Below are 23640 nucleotides of genomic sequence, written 5' to 3'. Positions count from 1 at the left end.
GTGTGATGAATTATATACCAGCTGCCCAGCCCTGTCATAGCAGCAGCCAACCAAAGCTGTTCTGCCCACCCCTACTAAACTTTTCCCAGTACAAGGTCTGCTTCATTTCTTCCCATAACATTCCTTCCATACCTGGGTATGGGATGGAGAGAAGAGTGAAGTCGGCATAGCGCTGTGCTTTATCCACCTTCTCAGAAGATGTTACACTGAGGGAAAGAAGAGAAACACATCACACAGAGCCCTTTGGCACCAGATGGCAAGAGATGACAATCTCACATGGTCCACCTTTCTCTCTAATTTGACTCACAATAGTCCACACCATCAATGTGCTTAAAATTTAGAGCACGATTCCACACTGAGGATCTTTTAACACAAGGGCAGGAAACCTTTGGCCTCCCAGAAATTTTAGCATAAAAGCCCTGCCAGTCCTACACAGCTTGGCTCCCTGTATGGAACTGTGAGATTGGTAGGCCAAAACGCCTGAAGGGTGAAATGTTCTCTACTCATCTTGACCAAAAAAACCTGCTATCCCAAGCATCTGTTCTTTTTAAAGATTATAAGTAGCATCCTGCTATATTACCCAATTGCTCTTATGGTCTAGCCAAGCTGAGCAGTGCCTTTTAAATAAAGACGGTATATAAGATAGGAAGAATAGAAATGGTGCCCTACTGGATACAGAATGCCATAATCCAAGAACCCACATTTCACTGATGAAGTCAGCCAAGTTGAAACTGAAACAGTTACTAGGTTGGATAACTCCTGCCAAAAGCTGAAAGTGCTCTACAAAATACTCTTCTTAACTAAGCAATGTTCTTATGCCATAGTATTAAAACCAATCAAGCCATAATATTGCAGTAGGTGGGAAATGTTGTATTCCTGTGCTGTTTCAATTCACATCAGTCACACTCTGGATACAGAAAACAATTACAGGAGGCAAAAAAAAATGATGATGATGGTGATGATGTACAACTTAAATTATATCCCACCGTTTCCCCAAGATTGGGACTCAAGCAACATACAAACTGAAATGATACAATTAAACCATACAAAAGTCAACTTCCAAGGTAGCCTGTGGTCTGAAGGGATACAATTCAGAATTCTATCTCCTTGTTTGGTACCATGTACAGGATAGGGCTAAGTTCTCTACAGCTATGGTTCAGCGTGCTCTATGCTATGATAAACAAGACCTAGGTGAAAAACAAGGGTAGGCACAACTCACTCTTCTCTTTGTAGATGACTTTTCAAAAGGAGCTGCAGCATGCCAGAAAAAAGAAGTGGGAAGGTAAGAATCAATCCTAGGCATGTGCTACCCCACAAGATTTATCAAAAGTTGCTAAAAGGAATCCAGTTTCTACATCCAAGTGAGTGGTTCAAACTGGTTATCTTAAAAAAAAAGCCTACTTTTTTCATTGCATTTGTATCCCACTCTTCTGTCACAAAGCTCAGGGAAGTGTGTGTGGTTCTCTCATGCTTTGTCCTCACAGCACTTCAGAAGGTAGGTTAGGCTAACTGTGACTTTCCCTAGGTTACTTGGGTGCGTTACAGACCACCCAAAATGGGCGGTCTGCTGCTGCCGTCATTTGCAGCATGGAGGAGCCCCAGCGCCCAAACCGTGCAGCTCCTCCGCGCTGCAAGAAGAAGCCTCCAAATGGTGCTTCTTGTTGCAGCGCGCTTATGACGTCGCGAGATGCAAATGGCGCACTCGCGGCGTCATTTGCGCTGCATGACGTGCAGACGCAACACGTCCGCTACATCAAGATGGTGGCACCTGTGTGGAACGGGCGCCGCCATTTTTTGTGCGCTCCACACATATTAGGGTTAGGAGCATCAGGAAGTGATGCTCCTTTCTAACCCTAGTACACGCGGAGCACATACTATATGCCTGTGCAGAACGGGCCTTAGTGAGCTTTATGGGAAAGGGAATTTGATGTGGATGCAATCCCTGGTCTAAATCCAACATTTTAACCAGGTGTTCCACCAATCAGATATCCACCAGTTGAGTTGGACTACAGCTCCCATAATTGTAGTGGGGACTGTAGCCACAACATATCTGGAGAACATTAGGCTAGTGAAGGCTGATGTAACCACTACACTATACTGACTCTCAGAATAATAGTACAGTCGGAACATGACTTGAAACTTGGCTGCAAGTAAGCAGATTACATAAAACCCACAAATCTATCTGTACTTACTTCAAGCCAAACTTTACTTTCTTGTTTTCTACCATCAAGTCACAGATGTATGCAACCGACAGATAGCGCAGTAATTTGATGTCATGACCACGGACCTTGTCAAACAGCTGAGAGTCTGCATTTCTGAAAAGTGGAAAACAATTATACGGCTTTGCCCAAGAAAGAAAAGTGTAAAGTTCTGACAAAGAGACTCAAAGATACAAGCAAGTTTTACATGCCAAAGCAAAACCCCACCTTAATGCAGCAGCCCAAATGCTCTACAGCAGCCATGCACAAACACATGGTAGAAGTGTCATTTCACTGAAATTTGCCTAAAAGCAGAAAGAACAAAAACATCTGGAAATGTTGTCCAGGAAGTTAGTTGTATTAAGCTCCAGATGAATTGGTAAGCATACATATTCTGAACACTTAAATTGTTTCAGATGTTGTTGTTTCACAATTCACTTATTTTCCTGGGAAAGTTTTGCAGATGCTGTTGAGAAGCCTAACAGGTTCTCCAACACTTCCCCAAAGTTACAGTCCTTAGAGCAGGAATGGGAAACCTGTAGCCCTCCAGATGTTGTTGGACCTCAATCCGTATTAGCCTGGCCAATATTGAGATGCTGGGAACAGTAGTTCATCAGCATTTGGAGGGTCATTGGTTCTTCACTCCCACTTTATAATTAACTTGAAAGATAAGACAAGACAAATAATTTAATCTGCAATGTTTGCAATGCAGACATATTCCATATTATCCTATAAGCAAGAAATAAAGAAGCCCCTGAAAATGGATTTCAGTATTATAAATTGCCAGCAATCACCCTAAAGCATTATTTCAACAGACAATTTTTAATGTTGAAATTTTAGTGCTATTTCAGGACAGTTATTGGTTTTCAGGTTTTGGCCTGAAGCACTTTGACTAGCTTCTTATAGATCAAAAGGTTATAGATTCCTCAAATAAAAAAACACATAAACAGAAAAATTAGTAGAGGGAAAGCATGTTTCCCTCATATTCAATACATTTTCAACAGGAGCCTTCCTTTTAGTTACCACACAGCCACCAAATCTTCTTTCCTCCGTAGCAATATAATAAACATGGTTGAATTGTTCTGTCTCTCACTTCATCCACATGACAATTAAACTATTTCCTCACCCCAGACTCCTGTATCATTAACATTGTCACAACAGAAAATAATCAAAAGTGAAGCTGGAAGCAGAACTCAATGCTGGCAGAAAAGACACTTCTTAAATTACAGTGGACCCTTGATATTTGTTGGAGTTTGGTTCCAGGACCCCCTGTGGATATCAAAATTCATGGATGCCCAAGTCCCATTATATGTAAAATGGGGTCACTTATATAAAACGGCAAAATCAAGATTTGCTTTTTAGACTTAAAAAATATATATTTTCAAGCCGTGGTTGGTTGAATCTGTGGATGCAGAGCCCATGGATATGGAGTGCTGACTGTTCTCCCTACCATGCCAAAAAGTGGACGATTTCAGAAGGCCTAGAAGTCCGTTTTACATCCTAGGCATCCGACATGTTGCATGCCCTCCCAACTTCCAATTTTTTCACTTTCTTCCCAAATACTTGAAGTTCACTTTCAGGAGGTTTTTTTTTGGGGGGGGGGGGCAAAAATACACAAATCGATTAAAACAGGGCCTTATTCTGTTCTAGATTAAAGAAGCTGCTCCTGGTGTGGTGGAAATTCCTTGTTGAAATATAAAAACTATAGAAAGATGGAGTAACCTTTGTCAGCCAGAGAGATGGTTTTTGAAATAAAGGCTTGGAGTTACTAGAGCAAAGGAATAGTGAGTGCATCTTGACCTAGATGGAAGCTGGCACCAGTAGAAAGACATAACATAAACTACTGAGATAAGGATACATAGTAGACATTCAGAAGCAAGGTTAGAAGGGAAAGCCACTGAATTCCTACAGGAGGGGGTAAGGAGTGATGATGCAGTTTTAATGTATGCATGTATTTCTGTTCTGATTGTAAGAATTCTGTATGTTTAAATTGTAATCAGCCAATCAGGTGTATTGAAGAAGCTTCTTTGTCTTGAATAATATAAAAAGAGCCATTTTGTCTTGTTCGGGGTTCTCAGCTTTTTGGAACTTGAATTCCACTTTGTCGACAACTGGAAATAAACTTATGGATTTTCAATTACTAGGTCCTCTTGCTAATCCTATTTATCTGCCAATCCTAGAAATCTAAGTTTCCTGAAATTTCTGTTACACTGGAGATTTTAGGAACAGTAGTTTCTCTTTTCAACCAAAAAAAAAAGGGGGGGGGAGGGAAAGGAGGGTAGGGGGGGACTTTAGGAGCCAAAAAAATGGCCTTGTGGAGGGGGTTCACACAATTCCAAATGCTGCTCTAAGGAAAGCTGTTAGCACTTTTTGTCCAGGCACCTACACAGAAGACAACAGACCTGAAGGCAGAGTCCTCTTCTGACAGGTCCTCTGTATCTGCCCAGGCATCATCTGAGCCCCCTGCAGAAAAGTGATAAAAATGGATGTAGGGGTGGGGAGAGCATGTTAGCAGGAATGGTCTTTGTGGCAATTGATTTCCTCGACCAGAATGACAACAGATAAGTTCCACAACTACTGGTCAGCACCTGGCTTGCTTTCCTACACATAATGGCTCCAGACTCACCATGTGTTTAATAATACGGTGGACCCTTGCTTTATGTGGAGGATCCGTTCCGCGCCCCCCCCCCCCCCCACGTAAGGCGAATTCTGCCTATGCTTGAACCCCATTCACTTGGATATTTCAATGTATCCAGTGGATAAGCGAGAAGCGCCTGCTTTCCATACAGAAAATTCTTTCAATGTATGCCCAAAGTAGTTTTCCCAATATATTCTCCTCCCAGCAGAATTCACCAGGATTAGCTTTTGTGGGCCAAGCCCTGGTGCTGCAGTGGTTAAATGCCTGTAGTGCAGCCACTCACTCACAAATTGCAAGGTTGCGAGTTCAATACCAACCAAGGGCTCAAGCTTGACTCAGGCTTGCATCCTTCCGAGGTCACCAAAATGATATACAGCTTGTTGGGGGCAATTAGCTTACATGTTGTAAACCGCTTAGGGAGCGCTTAAGTGCACTGATAAGCAGTATAGAAATGTACTTGCTATTGCTATTGGGCACAAAAGCTTGGTTGCCATCTTGAAAGTAACATCCAAGTTCAAGTGTGCTGTGGACACCAGCTCTCAATGATGATTCTTCCCCTTCCGCTAGTATTATCAACCAGAATAAAACTCTCTTGTCCCCACTTACCTGAGAAAATGTAATTGTATCCTGTGCGCCCATAAAGTTCCCCCCACCCGGCCAGGGTGGCTGATCGGCATATATGCTGAAAAGATACAAAGAATGGTCATAATAACACAGAGAAGCAGTGGAGCATGGTCTTTTCCTAGCCCTAATCAATGAGTAACTTTGCACTGTGACTTGCAGATGGATATTTGCATGGCGCACAGGTCAAGTTTTATTACTACCCAGCTGCTACACTAAGCACTCAGCTACATTTCCCCCGACCCCTTTCACTTCAACTATTTGCAATTCTTTTTAAATTAATATCAACTGTGTGTTTCATTAACATGCTCTTTGATGCCCAAACACTTAATGAAGAGGATTAGACTGCTCCCTGCAGGATGCTTCCTGATTCATGCATTTCACTCTTAGGAACAGAACTTCTGCAGCAATGCTAAAATAAGTCTGCATGCATAGGACAGCTAATCTCCTGGCCCAGCCACCAGCTATAGAGGTGTGTGCCTGTTACAGGATGGCTTCAGATGCTACTGGAATGTCAAGAAAGGATGGCCAATGACCTTCCTCCCACTTCTATGGACTGGAGCCACCTAGTAGTAAATCCAACAGAACCGTAAGCAAGGAAGGATGAAAGCCATGAAAGACACAAGGCACACACAAAGAGCCTTACCTTTCCCTTGTAGAGGATAACAGGGCAGACAAACCGTCCCCTGCACCTGGCCATTTTGCTTCGGTGGATGAGGTCTTGCAGCTTGCCAACTTGGACAGTACTCTCAAATCTACTGGATACAAAATAATTTCTTATTTTGAATGTGTACCAACAGGATGGCGGGGAGGTATTGCTCAGATATTACAAGTGACTGCAAATTCTCATCTGGGCATACAGCCAAAGCACAGTCTGCCCACAGCAGCCAGAAAGCTCCTGTTTGTTTTGAGGCTAGCAGCCTATGCAGAGGGAAAGGAGAGAAAAGACTGATTCTGTGAACTTAGGGTCTGTGAAAGCTGTCCCTCACCTCTTTCTGACAAGGTTTTATCTGAAGTGGAGACCATATGGTGGAGGAGGACAACTGCAGCTGCTCAGGAGGAGGCAATTTTCTCTTTCTGGGACCTCTAGAGGCCACAAAGATTGCCAAAATATATGTAATGTTTTACAATGCTGGGTCAGTAGCTTGGACCTTGAATGACCTTGAATATGGTCAATTCTGACCTTGAATGTAGTCAATTCCGGAGATTACTGTTCATGTCAAGGGCAAAATTGCAGCTTAAAACCCAGTATACCCTAAATGTTTTGGATTACAACTCCCAGATGTCCCAGCCAGTGTGACACTGCCAGTCTGATAGTAATTGATTGTCTAAGACATTTGGAGGGTATCAGGTTGCCTACTCTGCCTTATCCTGCCTCTCTACCTATGCAGATTGCCTAAAATTAATTAATTTTTTAAAAAAAATTCCCAAGAAAAAAATATAAAAAGCCATTTGAATGATACATCTAAACAAAAGTAAAATCTAACTGTTCAAAAGAGCCCTGTAGCATATGGTTTTAAAAACCTTGCCCATTTATCAATAGCCTCAAAGCAACTAAGCAGGTGGCTGCATAAGCAGGCAAGTTATTTACAGAGGGTAATGAGCTGACACACAGAGGGAATTCTAATCATCCCATGAGTTCAATGAGATCAGACACTCTTGGGATTTAAAACTGTGTAATAAAAGCCCCAGAACAAGTTATGTGCAAGTCTATAGGCACTGATTTTATTTTTCTTAAACAATATAGGTGGGTAAGATTATAAACAGATCCCCCTCGCTCCCCTCCCCCCGAGATGTGTATATTGATAGCATTCATAAACCACTGCAATGCTCCTCACCCCTTATGGCACTCCCAGCCAAGCTTCCCTCTACAGTAGTTCTAAGTATCTATCATAAGCTCTATTTTCTGATTTTGCCACAAGGTCTAGAAATCTTTCTTTTAAGTAAAAGAATACTGGTGGTAGATTGCAGATATTTTCTGACTCTTGCAGCAGGTTCCAAATTCGGGGCTAGAAGTGATTGTCTATAACCCACTGCTCGCTTCTGAACTTGCATATTTCTAGAAGCCCTGTGGATAACTGACTTTTTACTGTAATAGACAACAATGCAGCCAATTCTCGTACAAAGATTTTGTTTTTTTGTTTCACATGAAGAAAGTATTCCAAACATTTTGATTATGGTTGAAACATTGGAATCTAGATGTCTGGCCTAAATGTTTGCATGACCTCAGTCCAGGGCTTTTATGTCCATTCATTACAGCATAAAACACTTTTGTTTCTCCTGCAGAATCTGGTGGGCCATTTGGAAGCCTTAAATGAAAGAAGAAGAAAAAACCCTACAGATCTTACCAGCTAAAGAAACCACCGTCTCAGCCCCAACTTCTCAATACATTCTGACATATGTGCCTGGCAAACAGAGCCTAAGATAGCAATGTTGACACCAGCAGCATATTTAAATGTTGCTCCATCCCATTTGAAAAAGCAAAGCAAATTACAATTAGCTCTATGAAAAGCATGAGATCAAAAACCAGGATGAGCAGTTAGCTTGGCATTCTAGTAGGGAGGGAGCAGAAATAGGTTGTGGCCGGATTGGGGCCACAAGGCTACCAGTGAGGCTGCCCTGGGCCCAATCCAGTGGAAAAAGGGACGGGTGCAGGCTACCCCTTTGGGGGCGGTCTGTATCGTGCCAATGAGTCTTTTCTCCCCAGAGACTCCACCCATAAGCCCCAAATCCTTCTCAGGTTCTTCATAAGCCAAAAAAATTGGAAATGGCGGTCTCCAAGTTCAGAGCAAGACCAATGTTTAAAGGTCAATGCTATTTTAGGCTGCATCACTAGAGTATAATACTGTATCTAGATCAAGGGAAGTAACAGTGCCACTCTATTCTGCCTTGGTCAGACCTCACTTGGAATACCATGTCCAATTCTAGGCCCTACAATTCAAAAAGGATCTTGAAAAAATGGAGCATATCCAAACGAGGGCCACCAAAATGGTGAAGGGCCTGGAAACTATGCCTTATGAGGACTTAGGGAGCTGGGGATGCTTAGCATGGAAAAGAGACGATTAAGAGGTGATATGATAGCCCTGTTTAAGTATTTGAGGATGGAGCAAACTTGTTTTCTGTTGCTCCAGAGACTAGAGTTTTTAATCTTGTTTCAATTTACTTTTTAATATGTATTTAGATGTGGATATTTAATTGTTCTTAATGTTTGTTTTTAACGATATTGTACACCACTTTGATCGTAGGAAAAGCGGTTAACAAATAAACAATTTATTATTTATTATTATTATTAGAACACGGAACAATGGATGCAAGCTATAGGAAAAGAGATTCCATCTCAACATTAAGAATACAGTAACGTCCTGACAGTAAGATCTGTTCAACAATGGAACACACTCCCTCAGAGTGTGGTGGAGTCTTCTTCCTTGGAGATCTTTAAGGAGAGGCTGGATGGCCCTTTTGGTCTCTTCCAACTCTATGATTCTAAAAAGGGTCTTGAAGTTGGTTAAACACTCTGGCGGGCTATAAACTTGGCAGTTGCCTGGTTTGGATGGGGGGAAAAGCAATTGACAGCTTAATTGAAGACTTCTAAGTTTAACTGAATGCTGAGAAGGAAGAAGAGATGGGGTTGCATATATGTGGGGCATGGGCCCAAGGTTCTTTCTTGCCTCTGCTTAATTAACTGAAATATCACTGCCTGAACATGGCTTGTATGACAGAACACAAGAGAGTCTTGAAATCTCCTCTCAGGAAATACTTAAGTTTCTTAAATGGACAAGCAAAATTGGAAGAGAAAAGTGGAAAGAGAAACAAGATAGGGTGGCTTGGAGGAGAGAAGCTATCTGAAGCCTCAGAGATAGGAGGAAAGGACAGATGGGCATAGCAAATTCCCAAGGGATACCAATTAGTACTTGCTAGTTTCAAACCTATTCTGTAAGTCAGATCAGAAGTTTTGCCCCCACCTGTGCTCTCCTTATCCTCATTTCCTTAATGAGGCTGAAGTTGACACTAGTTCTACTTAAATAGGCTGCACTTCTGAACTGAAAAAGTAACTGGAATATGAAGCACTATCTTCTGTAACCCCAAATGAACTTAGAAACATCCCTACCAAGATCAGTTGAGATATCCATCTCCAAGATACCACTTCTGGCTCAAAACCTCCATGTCAACCAACCCTTTTCAAAACAGATCACCTTCCAATAGCACAGACACTGCCTTGACATGCTAAAATAAAGCTTTTTGGCAGATAAGCTACACTGCTACAGTCTCTCAGAGTATCCTTAAAACCATCTATTTACACATATAACCTTTGGCAAAATTCTATATCCGTTGGGTGTCTTCAAGTCATTTCCAGCTTGTGGCAAACTTATCATGGGGTTTTCTTGGCAAAGTTTGTTCCATCCTCTGAGGTTGAAAGAGTGTAATTTGTCCAACATTACCCAGTGGGTTTCCATGGCCAAGCAGGGATTTGAACCCTAGCTTACAGCACTCAATCCACTACACCACACTGTCTCTCACTCTATATCCTCAGGATATGTGCTGGTTTATACATATCATCCCTATGGTCTGCTAAATTCACAGGTGGTTTCTCAGAAGCAAACTATCCTCTTCACTGTTAATTCTTTTGTGAGAAAACAAAGAATTAACAGCTAAAAGGACAGATAGGTTGCTGCACAGAAACCACCTTCAGATTTGGCAGAATGTAAGGTATATAGAGTGAGAGCAAGTGTGCTGTTGTGGTTTGAGTGTTGGACTTGGCGAACAGGGTCCGACTCCTTGCTCGGGCATGGAAACCCATTGGGTGATCTTGGGCACACAGCACTTCACAGAAAGCATCTGCAGTTTTTAACCTTGTCTCCACAAACAAGAGTTGAGGGGTCCCAGGGATACACGCACTAACTGGTACTAGAGAATCTAATACTTTGAGCTTACAACTGTGGCTTCCTCAGACACAGAGGGGACTGCCATTATTCTATCAACCTGAAGCGTGCCTGAAGTGCAATGATTTTGCACCAATTCCATTAAACTTCCTAGGCACTTTTAAAAGCTTTTGTAAGCCCAGAGGTTGTCATGGCAACCTGAGACCCTGCTTATGAAAAATACATCAAGTTATAGCAGTTCCCATTTTTAAAATCTGAGACATGAGCAAGTAATGTTAGCTAGGTCCATTGCCATAGAATATTCTAGGTCTCTGTGCATTTTTTATAACCAGCATGGCAACACAGTCTAGTGAGAAGTTATTTTACCCGGTGAGCTAACAGGAGCAATCCCTATCTTCAGGGCCAATTTTAACAGTATAGTGAGAACTTAATGCATCCCCATACCTATATCAATTCACACACATACACGCTGAACATGAGAACAGGGTTTACAGCTGGCCCAAAATATGATGTCAACCATTTTCATTCCACACAGAGAATACAGCCAGACTGACAGTTGAATTTTATTGCAATGCTGCCAACAAGATGGCATCACCTGAGGACAGCAAGCTAATTTGGGGGATGTAGAACAGATTGTAAAGCAGAAGCAGCCCTAAACCCCTAACATTACGCTGTCCCCCACTCCCCCAGCATCTGCTGCCTGAGGCAGCTGTCTAATGGTGGGGTCAGCCTTGGAAGAGGGCTATGCTGATTCATTTAATATATCTGTAAACACAGAAATGTAGAGCTTTTCTCTTCACTGTGGTATTATAAAGCCTTGTTCACAGAAACCTAAATACTACAGGTGAGAATAATGAAGACCTACTAATGTTACCACACTGCAAGTTCCATAAGCCCTAACCAGCATAGACAAAGGTCCATCTTATCCCATATTCACCACATCCTCTCTGGATTCAATACACTCTTCTGTGCTTATTGTAACAGAAAGGAATTTTAGATGAGACAGTGAACTGGTCAGCTTTGAAGGAGAATTTGACTCTTTGAAGGCAGAAATCCACTAGCTAATTTTTATGCAACCTGGACAGTTCTGAATTCAAACAGCCATGCCTGCAATTCTTGAACAGTAATGACAAAGCTACCATCACAGGCCTGTCAGGAGTTTGATCATGGTTTCAAGTGTCTGCTGTCAGACTGCCAATGCCCATGACAATATTTAAGTTCACTTAATCTAGATTTGGAGAACAAAGAAGCCAAACTGAATTTGACACACTCGAATCAGTAAAATGCCTTATGCTTAGAGCCCTACCTACTTCAGTCCTCTCTCCCACTCCAAACTAAACTGACCTTCACCCAACATCTCTGCAGTAACCCTAGTATGACACAGAGAAAACCTTCTTGGTCGGTCTGGAACAATTATCATCCTAGCAATTCTTTCAGCCGCTTCTCCTTGAGAAATTCCCTGTTATGGAAAAGAGAGTGGGACCTATAACAGTTGGCAAGAAGAGAATATTGATTTTACAAGGCACTGTAGATGAAAGCAGCAAGCACTGGAAGCCATCCCTTTTTACCACCAGGCTACTCACATATAAACACCTTCAACCTTTAACTACTGTAAAGCTAGGAAGACTTGGGGGGGGGGGGAAACATAACCTTGAAGTTAGTAAAGACAGATGTTGTATTATATACAACACAAGTGAACATCAAGTGCAAGAATGGCTTTGGCAGATAAATGAGTAGTCTGTAGCACATCAGCTAATGGATTGCAATTTATATTAACTTAAGCACTAGACATGCCAGAAACTCAGTGCAACTTAAAAACGAGAAGGTTTTATTTGGCAGCATCTGATGAAGTGGGCTGGAATTTGCAAAATATTTAAATTAGTGTGTCTACTGGAGCACAGCTTTGGCACAGCTTCTGGCCTCTTAAGATGTGTGTGTCATTTAAACAGCATACCTCCAAAGTGACCTGAAGCAGCTTTATTTTGACCTGTCTGTACGGGCCCCTTATAAATTTTGTTAGTCTTTAACGTGCCACAAGATGCTTCATTTTTTCTGCAACACACAAATACAACTACAGCTCCACTGCTATGGATTAAAATACCACTGTCTGAAGATCATATTCATAAGGTGTAATAAGCGTGCCGCATTCTGAACTAGAGAAACATGATTCAGAATAAAAAAATAGCGTAATAGACTCATAATAGAATCTTAGAGTTGGAAGGGACCACAAGGAGAATAATATTAAGTTCTACACAAACTGGGAAAGGCTGAAAAGTGATGGCAAAGCATTAAAGGGGAATGTGTAAAAAAAAACTTTCCAAAGCATTCCCTTTCTAAAATGTTACCATCTTCTTTCACAACAGATAAACCATAACAGTTTTCAAAATGTTCAACAGAATCCTGGAAGACATAAAGTGAGCTCTTGTGCCTTGTGACAACACAGGCTAACCAAACTTTTTTAGGTTACAAGAAGGCAGACTTGGAATACTACAGGGTGGGAAACTGTCAGGAGTCAAGGACCAATCGCCCTTTCAAAATGCCGACAGACCACACATATATACAGGCCACAAATGTAAATGCCTCAATTTTCTTCTGTAGTCCTTCTCAAAGTGTTGATCAGAAGTGTAATCCTGTCACCTCCTATCTCCATTCGGAGAGGGACTATACGGAGAAATAAAGGTATTTGGAAATGTGCAGGATGCTGGCTGAATAGTGTGAGTGTGTTTGAGGGATTTTTTTGTATAATTTTCTGGCATTTTTTAAAATCCATCTGGTGATTTGAGGGCTTGGGGAGCTAGTGGAGGCCTTCAAGACCCATAAACATGGGGTATAAGGGCCACATGCAGCCAGCATACTGTACTGTAGTTTTTTGTGGGGTTTTCGGGCTATGTGGCCATGTTCTAGAAGAGTTTATTCCTCACATTTCACCAGCATCTGTGGCTGGCATCTTCAGACTGAAGATGTCAGCCACAGATGCTGCCAAACATCAGGAATAAACTCTTCTAGAACATGGCCACATAGCCCGAAAACCCCACAAAAAACTATGGACACATACTGTATTGTGTCCAACCCTGGAATAAGTCATAAGCTCGGTTCAGATATGATGCAAAACTATGGTTTAGTGTCACGTACTCTTTGCTCTCTCTCCACTCTATCCTGTCCCTAGTTACTTTCAAGGAATAAATTGGAAGTGCTGCATATGTTGTGTGGATGCTCTGAGGTTTAGGGAAAGAAGCCAGGACAAAATTATTTGAAGCTGGCTAATTTCCCAGAAGCAGGGACAGAGAACTGTAAGTGTGTGTATCTTCCTTTCACACATAAGCCAAGTGACACCAGGAGTGTGTCTGTCTACCTGATATAAAGTGCATACATCACACCCCTGCCACGCAACTTATTGTGTTCCAAGCTGAAGCAAACAAGCATAGAAAGCATACAAACAGCACCTTCCATTTTGTAGACACACTAAAAGGAAGCACAGCTGTGCACTGCTGTACAGGAATATCCACAAACGCTTTATTCACAGAAGGCAAAAAAGGAAGGGAAAGGCATACAGCTGACATTCACCCAGACACATATGAAAAACAAGGAGAACTATTTGAAGCATGAAGTCAGATAAAATAGATGGTCCACACAGATAGAATCCTGGAAAAATGTACCGGTAGTTACGTGGACTGAGTAATGGAGCAGGAACTTGGGTCCAAATCCTGACTTGGACAGATTTGTGTTCTATCAACATCTCAACAGGGAAACACTAATGTCAGCAACCTGAATCACTGTGATTTTCCATGGAAGCTGAACTTTAGTGCTATCAGTGAGCACACTGTAAGATTAGGATGTATAGGTGTAATTGGCCCTCATTCCATACATATAGTGGACCCTTGTTATACGCTGGGGTTTGGTTCCAAGATCCCCCATGTATAACAAAATCCGTGGTATAGCAATTATTAAATATAATGGCATAGCAAATGGTGTCCCTTACAAAAAATGGAATATCAAGGTTTGATATTTTAAATTTATACTTTTTTTTAAAAAAAATTCAAACTGTGTATGCTTGAATCAGTGTATAAAAAATCCGTGTATAAGAAGGGCCAACTGTAATTTCATAAGTGAGTATATGGAACAAGGGTTGTAAATGTATGCTATCAAGGAATAATTCCAAATACTGTATGGTGCAGTTTCTATATAGAAGGTACTTCTGTACAAGAACTAAGTTGTATGAAGCATCCCTAAAAAGATTCAAAGCACAGGTGTTTCATAAAAAATGGTGGAGGAGCAGGAAATTTGATCTAATGATCTCTGCAGCAGAGCACCCTGTGTTAAACACCACCTGACTAATTTTCTACAAAGCTATCACTCTCATAAGTGGGAGCATATAGATACTGATATTGACATGATAATGTGATGCATGCTAAGTCTGCCTGAAATTACTGAAGAGTTACTTGCCTGATCACAAGTAAACTGCAATCCATTTACCTAGCAGTAAGCTTTGTTTAACTCAGTGGTAGTTACTTACGATTACTCTCACATAGGATTGCACTGTAAGAATTTCTCCTAGGCAGGAACAAATAAAAGCTATCATTCATAAGAAAAACACTTAGGAGCCATTAAGGCCAGCCTGGGGGTGGAGTTGAGGCATGGTGTCCATATGATGCACACCCCGACTCCGCCCCCATGATGGTGTGACATCATGCACCACTCCATACGGCGCGCAGCATCATGGTGCTCCTCTGGCACTAAGTTTACACAACGCAATGCCAAAGGAGCGTGTTAAAGCCACTATGCCTCCCTTCTGTGTCCTGGAAAGGGCAAATCAGGGCCGCGGCATGCAGTTGCCACAGCTCCTATCTGGCGCAGCTGGAAGCGGCTGTAGGCTGCCTCTTAGGGGCAGTCTGCATAGCCTCTTACTTTCAGCTCTGAGTGTGACACAAGTAGCAGGAAGTCATCATTTTAGCTAGTTAATGTCAGGGGCTTATTTAAGGAACAGATCTAATTCTTTACATAATTATGCAATAGTAATTTAGTGTACACTGGTGATTTCATGACACATGCATACACAGTAAGAAGCACATTTGCTTATCTCATGTGAATGTGTATATATAAGGTATACATGGTGGCCTACAAATAATCCACTATTATGTGGTAAGTTATTGACATGAGAGGTGGCCCTTTAGTGTTCACAATGCTGGTCAAGACATTGTCCTACCTGAAGCGAAATCCAAATTATAACACCTCACCACACCCTATTTTTTATGGAAGTCCTGCTGAATCATTCAGACACTAAACCATGTCTTCACCTATCCACCTTGCCCCCACATGATCTGAAGCAGGTCACTTCACACTACTGTATGACAGGGCAAGCCCATGTGTCCCACATCAAACTGCTCAAAAACTTAATTATGGTGTTTCTGTTGACCAATGGAAAAACTATTACTCTTCTTGAATGCTGTACAGGAAATGGACTTCATATGTTTCCATGTGGCTTCATCAAACCTAGCCCCATGTGAAAATGAGGTGGAGAAAATGCTCACATACATAGTAGAGAACACTCTTGGGGGCCATTCAGACTACACTTTACCCCGGATCAGGAATCGATTCTTGCACATGAAGTTTATATTTGCCCCGAATCTGTCACAATCCATTTCAAGGCATGCACAAGGGTTTCGTGGCAAATACCTCTTAGCCCGGGGCATTCAAAATCAGGTTAAAAGCCATCTCATTTGAAAAAACCCAGGTTCCACAAAATATGAACTTGCCCCCGATCATGATCAGGTCAAGTTCAGGGGAGGGATTTAGGTCAGAGGGAGGGCAGAGGGAAGCGCATTCCCTCCCCTCTTCGGAGGAGGAGGAGGACGGAGCCTCAGGATTGAAAAAAGGGTAATCAGGGTGACAGGAGGCAAAAAAGGGGAATCGGGGTGAGAGGAGGCAAAGGGTGACAAGCTGCAAAAAAAAGGGGGAATCAGGGTGACAGGCTGCAAAAAAGGGGAATCAGAGTGACAGTGGTTTTTGCTTCAGGGAGGGTCGGAAGGAAAGAGGAGGAGGAGGATTGCCAAAGGAAATCGGACTGTGAAGCCAGGAGGAAAGAGCCTCTTTTTTTATTTTTGACAGTCTATGTGCATGATTTTTTGGGTGACATAGCATGTGTGTGTGCTTGTGCTACTTTCATTTCTTCTTGCTCCTGGAACAGCACCTTATAAGAGCCGCCATTATTATTATTATTATTATTATTATTAGTGTTATATGAGGATGCTACAATTAGAATGCCTGTGCGACATTTCCCTTTCATTTCCTCTTGTTCCTGGAATTTAAGACCCATTATTATTAGTGTTATATGCGGATGCTGCAATGCCAGAGACATTTCCCTTTCATTTCTTCTTGCTCCTGGAATCATTTGTTTAAAATGCGAATGCTACAATGCCAATGGTACAAATGTTTCCCTTTCAATTTGGGAAATTGATACTTGATAACTGAATGCTTTTGCTACACACAAGACACACACCGGAGGTTTTTAAATTTGACAACATTTGCACACCTTGCACGCCAGATTTTTTTTAAAAAGGAGGAGGGAAGCCCCCATCTGCTTAGCCAATGGCTGCAAGAAACGTCACCTTTTATGAAAGCAGAATTAATTTGATTGACAGCAGAGGACTCTTCCTTTTAAACTGGTTTAATGAGCTGCAATGGCTTCCGGGGCTAAATACCCCGACTGAGGTATTTTATAGTGGGCACTTGCTTCCGGAGGAATTCGGGGGGACTGAATCTTCCCAGTTTCTTCCAGTACAAAAGTGCCAGTGAGAATGGGGCCTTGGTCTTGAGAAAACATCATAGCCACACATAACAGTATTCACTATTATTATTCACTATTCACATTTTAGAGTTAGTAGATCCTAAAGGCACCAGATCCTGCCTGATCTTGGAAGCTCAGCAGGGTCAGCTCTTGTTAGTACTTGGATGGGAAATCGCCAACAGATCTTAGGCACTGTAAGCTATATTTCAGAGGAAGAAACTGTCAAAATTTCTTGCCTAAGCAAACTCTATGAAATTCACGGGGTCACGATAAATCAACAAAAGCCACGAAGACACCTACAGGTGAGAGAAAAAGATAACTAACTGATGACTTGCTAATAGCATCCCTCAAAGGAACATATATGCACACACCTCTGGTTTAACAGAGAACAGACATGATTCTCTCAAAGACAATTACAACTCACGTGTGTCTTTCTTGATCAGTGCTCTCATATTCTAAGAAGACAATCAGTCGGGGGTAGTGGCTGCAGATTTCACCATTCATGTTGTGGATTAGGCTGTAGCAATAGTCCCTGCTGAACAGCTCAAGGCAGCATTTCTCAATGCATTCTACCTATATGTGTAAGGAAAAAAGTTACTACAGCAGTTATTACAGAACTTTTGCATAAGTACAGTCGGCCCTTATTATCCACATGGTTTCCGTTCTGGACCCCCGCCCAGATGAAAAAAACCACAGAACCTCAAGTCCTGCAGTTTTCAAAGGTGGCATGCATGTATGACCACTTTGCCGCATCCGCATGCACGCATGGCCATTAAGAGCATTGGGGCTTGTTTTCTGCTGATGCTCAAATCCGCCGATAGCAAGTCCACAATTGGGGAGGGCAGACTGTACTACATAATCCCAAGAAATATCAGAGAAGTAAGATTCTCTTTGCATTAAACAGAAAATACATTTCCCCATTACAAAAAACTTAGAATCATAGAGTTGGAAGGGCCATCCAGTCCAATCCCATGCCATGCAGGAACTCTCAGTCAAAGCATCCCCAACAGATGCCCATCCAGCCTCTGCTTAAAGACCTCCAAGGAGGGAGACTCCACTACACTCCGAGGAAGGAGTGTGTTCCACTGTCAAATAGCCCTTACTGTTGTTGTAGCTATAGAGAATAACGGAAATTTTTGAAATAAAGGAAAATTTTGCCAGTCAAAAATTCAAAACACTCCACACAAGTAGCATCTACTTATAGCTATCTATTAATACAATTTGATAGACTAGCACACATTTAAAATGCTATCAATCAGAATACTGCAGTCATATGGGTTTTCCAGGAAAAGCAGAAGTGGAACATTTTCCAGGGCTTTAAATGTCATCTGATCTAGCATATTTGGTGGAAATATATTCAAACACATTCAAAACTTTTATGTGGAAATTAGTTTATTGTGGTATTTGTAGAAGTGTAAAGTAAATAGTATATACCTCCTTTATATTTAAGAAAAATGACTAAACCTGAAAGAACACTTTTTAAAAGTTCACAAACATAAGGAGTATTGCTTTTGATATATCTTATATCAGCTGTTTAACTTTCTTTTGCCGAGAGTACCTTCAGCTTCACTCAGGTTGCATCCGTACTGCAGAAATAATCCAGGTTGACACCAGTTTAACTGCCATGGCTCAAAGCTATGGAAATCTGAGAACTGGAGTTTTGTGTTATATTTAGCTTTCTCTGTCAGAGCGCTCTGGTGCCACAATGAACTACAGTCCCCAGAATTCCATAGCACTGAGTCATGGCAATTAAAGAAGTGTCAAACTGTGAAAATGAAACAAGCTTTGCAGTGTGTTCAGGGTTTTGCAGGTTTGCCAGTGCCTGTATCCTTATAGAAATAATTAGAACTTCTGGTCACTTATTTAGTCTTTCTAACATGGATTGGTTACAGTACAACAACCCAGAAAACTAGGACTAAATACAAACACAAACTGACAGACATGCTGTGAAAATAAAAACCATGGAAAAATATAGCATTGGAAAATTTTCTGCTCTACGTCTCTTGAATACTGATTGTTTGGTAATCTTTGTACAAGAAAGATATATAACCAGAAGTGTTTACCATTAGCATTACGTTATCCTTGATCTCCGGAAAGGTGGGCTAAAAATAAAGTTATTATTAATATTATTATTATTATTATTATTATTATTATTATTATTATTATTATTATTATTATTATCCTATACAGTCTCCATAAGGTCCAGTCTGCACTGCAGAAATAATGCAGTGTGACACCGCTCTAAATGTCATGGCTCAATGTTATGGAATCAATGTAGTTCGTTGTGCCCTCCAACTGAGAAAGCTAAATATCACACAAAACTCCAAATCCTAAAATTCCATAGCATTGGGCCATAGCAATTAAAGCAGTGTCAAACTGCATTAATTATGCAGTGCAGATGCTCAGATGATACATCTGGAATTTTCCCATGAACTAGGATGTCTTCATTGGGTATTTCTGACCACATTAGAGGAAAATATCTATTTCTTTACAGAATAATGTATCTTCCTCTCATCTGAAACCCACTTCCCTATTCTTCCCTGGTGTTCCTACTCTGGCAGTCAAGTACAAAACAAGAACAAGCTTTTTAAAAACTGCCCCAGAATAAGACAGGAGTTTTGCAGAAGTAGCAGTAATCGGTAGCGCTGAAAACAGGGATGTCACTCTTATTCTTTATTCCTTTATTTGTGCAAAAGCTGACTGATGAAGTCGCTCGCAACAATCAAAATCTATACACCAACGAAGGAAAAGATTTTGCTCGTTTGATAATGCAAACTCTGGTCTTCAAAAGTGTATGCGATGTATCATTGATGCCACAGGCCTCTTTTTGTTGGGTGTATACATGTGTTTCAGGACAACAGACTAACAGCATGCTCTCCCCTCTGTAAGTCAATTAATGAAACACAAAACCCTGCTTAGATTCTCAGCTGGAAGTCTGGGTTTGGGTTGCTAGAGTGACAATTGGAGAGGGCTCTTGTACTTTTAATGGCTGCATAAAAAGGAATTTCAACAGGTGTTGCTTGTCAGGCCATCAGATAACAAAGCAGCACCTGCTGAAACCCCTTCTTGTAAACAACCATGATAGCTACAGGAAGCCTTTCCAATTTTCATGCTGACAACTCTAATAAGGGTTTCTAAGCACAAGGTGGATGTATGTGGCTGCAATCCCCTCCATTCCCTCTGATGGTCTCAGCCTTTAACTACAGGTTAAGTTTCCCACGTCCACAACCCTGAAATATTTCAAAACATAACACTTTTTTCATGGGTGACTGAAATAATTACACCTTTGCTTTCTGATAGTTCAATGTAAATAAACAGATGCACAAAATTAAATCTTGTGTATAAAAGTACCTTTGGACTATGTAATAAATAATATATGTAGAAAGTGTCTATGAAACATAAATGAATTTCTTGTATAGGCTTGGGTTCCATCTCCAAAATATCTCATTACGGGGATTTCTGTTACAGGCAAATACAGGTATTCCAAAAAACACATCTGGTTCCAAGCATTTCAGAGAAGGAAGACTTAACTTGGATAACCACATTGTCATGATAAAGCATGGCATACAAAGACGAGAATCGGGAAGATAAGTATGAAAGAAATAGAGGAAGACCACATGCTAGATAGACAGACTCAATCAGGGAGGCCATGGACCTGAATCTACAGGACCTGGGCAGAGCAACGAGAGATAAGAGGGCTTGGAAATCTCTCATCCACAGGGTCACCATGAAGTGAGGTTGACTTGAAGGCAGCTAACAACAATAACACTACCGCAAGGGAAAGATTCCTCCCTTGTTGGCTTGTGCCTGTTATTCAATAGGGGCCCCACCAAGAAAAGAGCAGCAGCGCAAAAGGATAGCGAGAGGGGCTCCGAGGCAGCTCCCTGGTGCAGCAAAGCTGGGATGACCAAGGCAGGATGAAGGCCATTCCCCTCTCACTGTGACTCTGGAGCTGCTGTTAACTGCCCTGGAGTCATCCCTGATTCGTGGGGCATCTCCATGATTCCCTATTTTCCATCCATCTGCTCAGGTCTTGTAGATCCAGGCCCATGACCTCCCTGATGGAGTCCAGCCATCTGGCGCCTGGTCTTCCTCTCTTTCCACCACCTTCTACCTTTCCCAGCATTACTGACTTCTCTAATGAGTCCTGTTTTCTCATGATGTGGCCAAAGCACAACAGCCGCAATTGGACTTGAGACCAGGTTTCGAATCCCGGCTCAGCCATGTAAACCCACTAAGTGGCCTTGGGCAGGTCACACTCTCTCAGCCTCAAAATGCCTCTGAAGAAGAAACTTGGCCAAGGAAACCCAATGACAGGGTTCCTAATGTTGTTAGGGCCGGAAGCAACAACAAACCCAGAGAGAGAGGCTGAGGCTCACCTTGGTGTTGCTGCCAGGCCCCCCTCCTCCTCCTGGGACGCCGCCTCCTCCTCCTCCTGCACCGCTGCCTCCTCCTCCTCCTCCATCCCTGGCGCGGTACTGGGCCCTGGAGAACTCCAGCAGCAGCTCCGCCAAAGCCCGCTCCCCAGCGCCGGCTGCTTGGAGGCCCCGGGCGCCCGCCATCCCCGCCCGCCGCGAATCAGGGCAAGCCCGAGCCCTCCACTGCTTTCCCCAGCAGCGCCATCCCCAGCGCCTTCCGCTTCCGGGAAAGGCGGCGGGCGATGTCGTCATCAGGGCGCGACGCGGCTTTTCCACCCCTTCCCCAAGGCAGCGCCCTCCGGAGGGAACCCCTCCCGGCTTTGCAGGGAAAAGGATGGGGAAGTGCGCATGCGCCAAAGGAGAGGGAGGGGGCGCCTGTGTGTGTGAGAGAGAGATGGTGGGCGGGGCTACTGTGTGGGCGGGGCCAGGAGCCTCTGAGCAAAGCTGAGGGGATTGTTGAGCAATAAATAATATTAATAATAAACTATAATTGTAATTGATAATAGTTCAAGTTAACGTTTATTGTATTAGCCAAAGGCCATGACAAAATGAGCTTATCAAGAAGCATAAAACATATTTATCATTGATAATAATAAATATAATGATAATTAAATATAATAATAATAACAATAACAATAATAATAATATTGAGTATAACCAACAGCTGGGCTGAGGAGATTGTTGCTTCAAAACACACTGCAGGAATAATCCACTTTGAGGCTGCTTTAACTGCCCTGGCTCAATGCTAGGGAATTCTGGGAACTGTAGTTTTGTGAGAGACATTGAGCCTTCTCTCTGTCAGAGAAAGAGAGAGAGAGAGAGCTCTGGTGCCACAACAAACTACAGTTCCCAGGATTCCCTAATAGCACTGAGCCAGGGTAGTTAAAGCAGTGTCAAGATGGATTGTTTCTGCAGTTTTGGCCCTAGTTCTGGGAAACTGTAGTTCTGTGAGACATTGACATTTCTCTGTCAGAGAGAGAGTGAGCGCTCTGGGGTCACAATGAACTACAATTCCCAGGATTCCATAGCACTGAGCCACACTCTCTTAACCTCAGACCACTTCTGAACAAATCTTGCCAACAACGACCTCATTATAGATATACCTTTTAAGGTCACTATGGGCTGCATCTACACTGCAGAGATTATCCGATTTGAGACCGCTTTAACTACCCTGGCTTAATGCTAGGGAATTCTGGGAACTATAATTTTGTCAGACATGGTCTGAAAGGTCTGGTGCCACAATAAAATACAGTTAAAGCGGTCTCAAACTGGATCATTTCTGCAGTGTGTTCTGAACCATTGTTGTGTGCCTTCAAGTCGTTTCTGACTTACGGGTCCAAAACACACTGCAGAAGTAGCCCAGTTTGAGACCGCTTTAACTGTACTTTATTGTGGCACTAAACTTTTCAGACAATGTCTGACAAAATTACAGTTCCCAGAATTCCCTAGCATTGAGCCACATACATACATGTATATGTGAGCATAACATGCTCCTCTGTTGCAGGAGAATTATACAAACTCCTGTCACGACTTTAAAGTTTGTTTTTTAATTATAAGATTCTGCCAGCGCCATGAGATGAAATGTGCATGTGTGTACATATGAACATCTAGACACAGGTATACAAGGGGGAAAGTTTAATCAGTGGGGCCCAGTGCATGCAAAAATCCATGATGGCCAAGTGAGAGGGTTTCCATCTCACCACATCGGTGTGCCTTTAAAAGCACATTGAAGTATAGTAACCAGCAGGTGAGACTGTTAACATCATGAAGAGAGAGCTAATGACATCTGAGCAGCATTATGCTGCTGATAAAGCACAGCTGCACTGACAACTTCCAAAGAGGCAACTCAACCCAGATACAAGTAGGCAGGTCTGCAAAATTTGTAACATCTTGTCATGCTCAGTGCATGCTAACCTTCCAGGTGCCTGACAATCCCATAGTTTTTGCAGTCCAGCAACAGCAGGATTCACTGACTCCCTTTATAGGCTTGTGTGTTACACACATTCAAGTCGTTTCCAACTCATGGGGTTTTCTTTGCAAGATTTGTTCAGAGGAGGTTTACAATTGCCTTCCCTTGAGTGTGGGAGTGTGTGATTTGCCC

At 42.2% G+C, this 23640-nt stretch overlaps 1 protein-coding gene across 4 annotated transcripts in view; it reads right to left on the bottom strand.

Annotated features, from left to right (window-relative positions):
• The window catches only part of MTMR14 (myotubularin related protein 14), a 97638-nt gene extending 75798 nt beyond the window's left edge, over positions 1-21840 (bottom strand). Inside the window, exons 1-7 of one of the 4 annotated variants that reach the window (XM_042451509.1) lie at positions 21501-21840; positions 17546-17694; positions 6104-6215; positions 5443-5518; positions 4601-4661; positions 2193-2315; positions 133-206 (exon numbers count right to left, since the gene is read on the bottom strand). In XM_042451509.1, the coding sequence (XP_042307443.1) occupies positions 133-206; positions 2193-2315; positions 4601-4661; positions 5443-5518; positions 6104-6215; positions 17546-17694; positions 21501-21791 (886 nt within the window). In that variant the 5' untranslated portion in view covers positions 21792-21840. The remainder of the gene's footprint in view (positions 1-132; positions 207-2192; positions 2316-4600; positions 4662-5442; positions 5519-6103; positions 6216-17545; positions 17695-21500) is intronic. The other 3 variants (XM_042451512.1, XM_042451511.1, XM_042451510.1) reach the window with 3 other exon arrangements.
• Positions 21841-23640: the final 1800 nt, after the last annotated feature.

Source organism: Sceloporus undulatus, chromosome 2 (genome assembly GCF_019175285.1).
Source record: "Sceloporus undulatus isolate JIND9_A2432 ecotype Alabama chromosome 2, SceUnd_v1.1, whole genome shotgun sequence".
NCBI classification, from domain to species: domain Eukaryota; kingdom Metazoa; phylum Chordata; class Lepidosauria; order Squamata; family Phrynosomatidae; genus Sceloporus; species Sceloporus undulatus.
The sequence above is the reverse complement of the archived record's forward strand: the minus strand, read 5'-3'. Positions and strand labels throughout refer to the sequence as shown.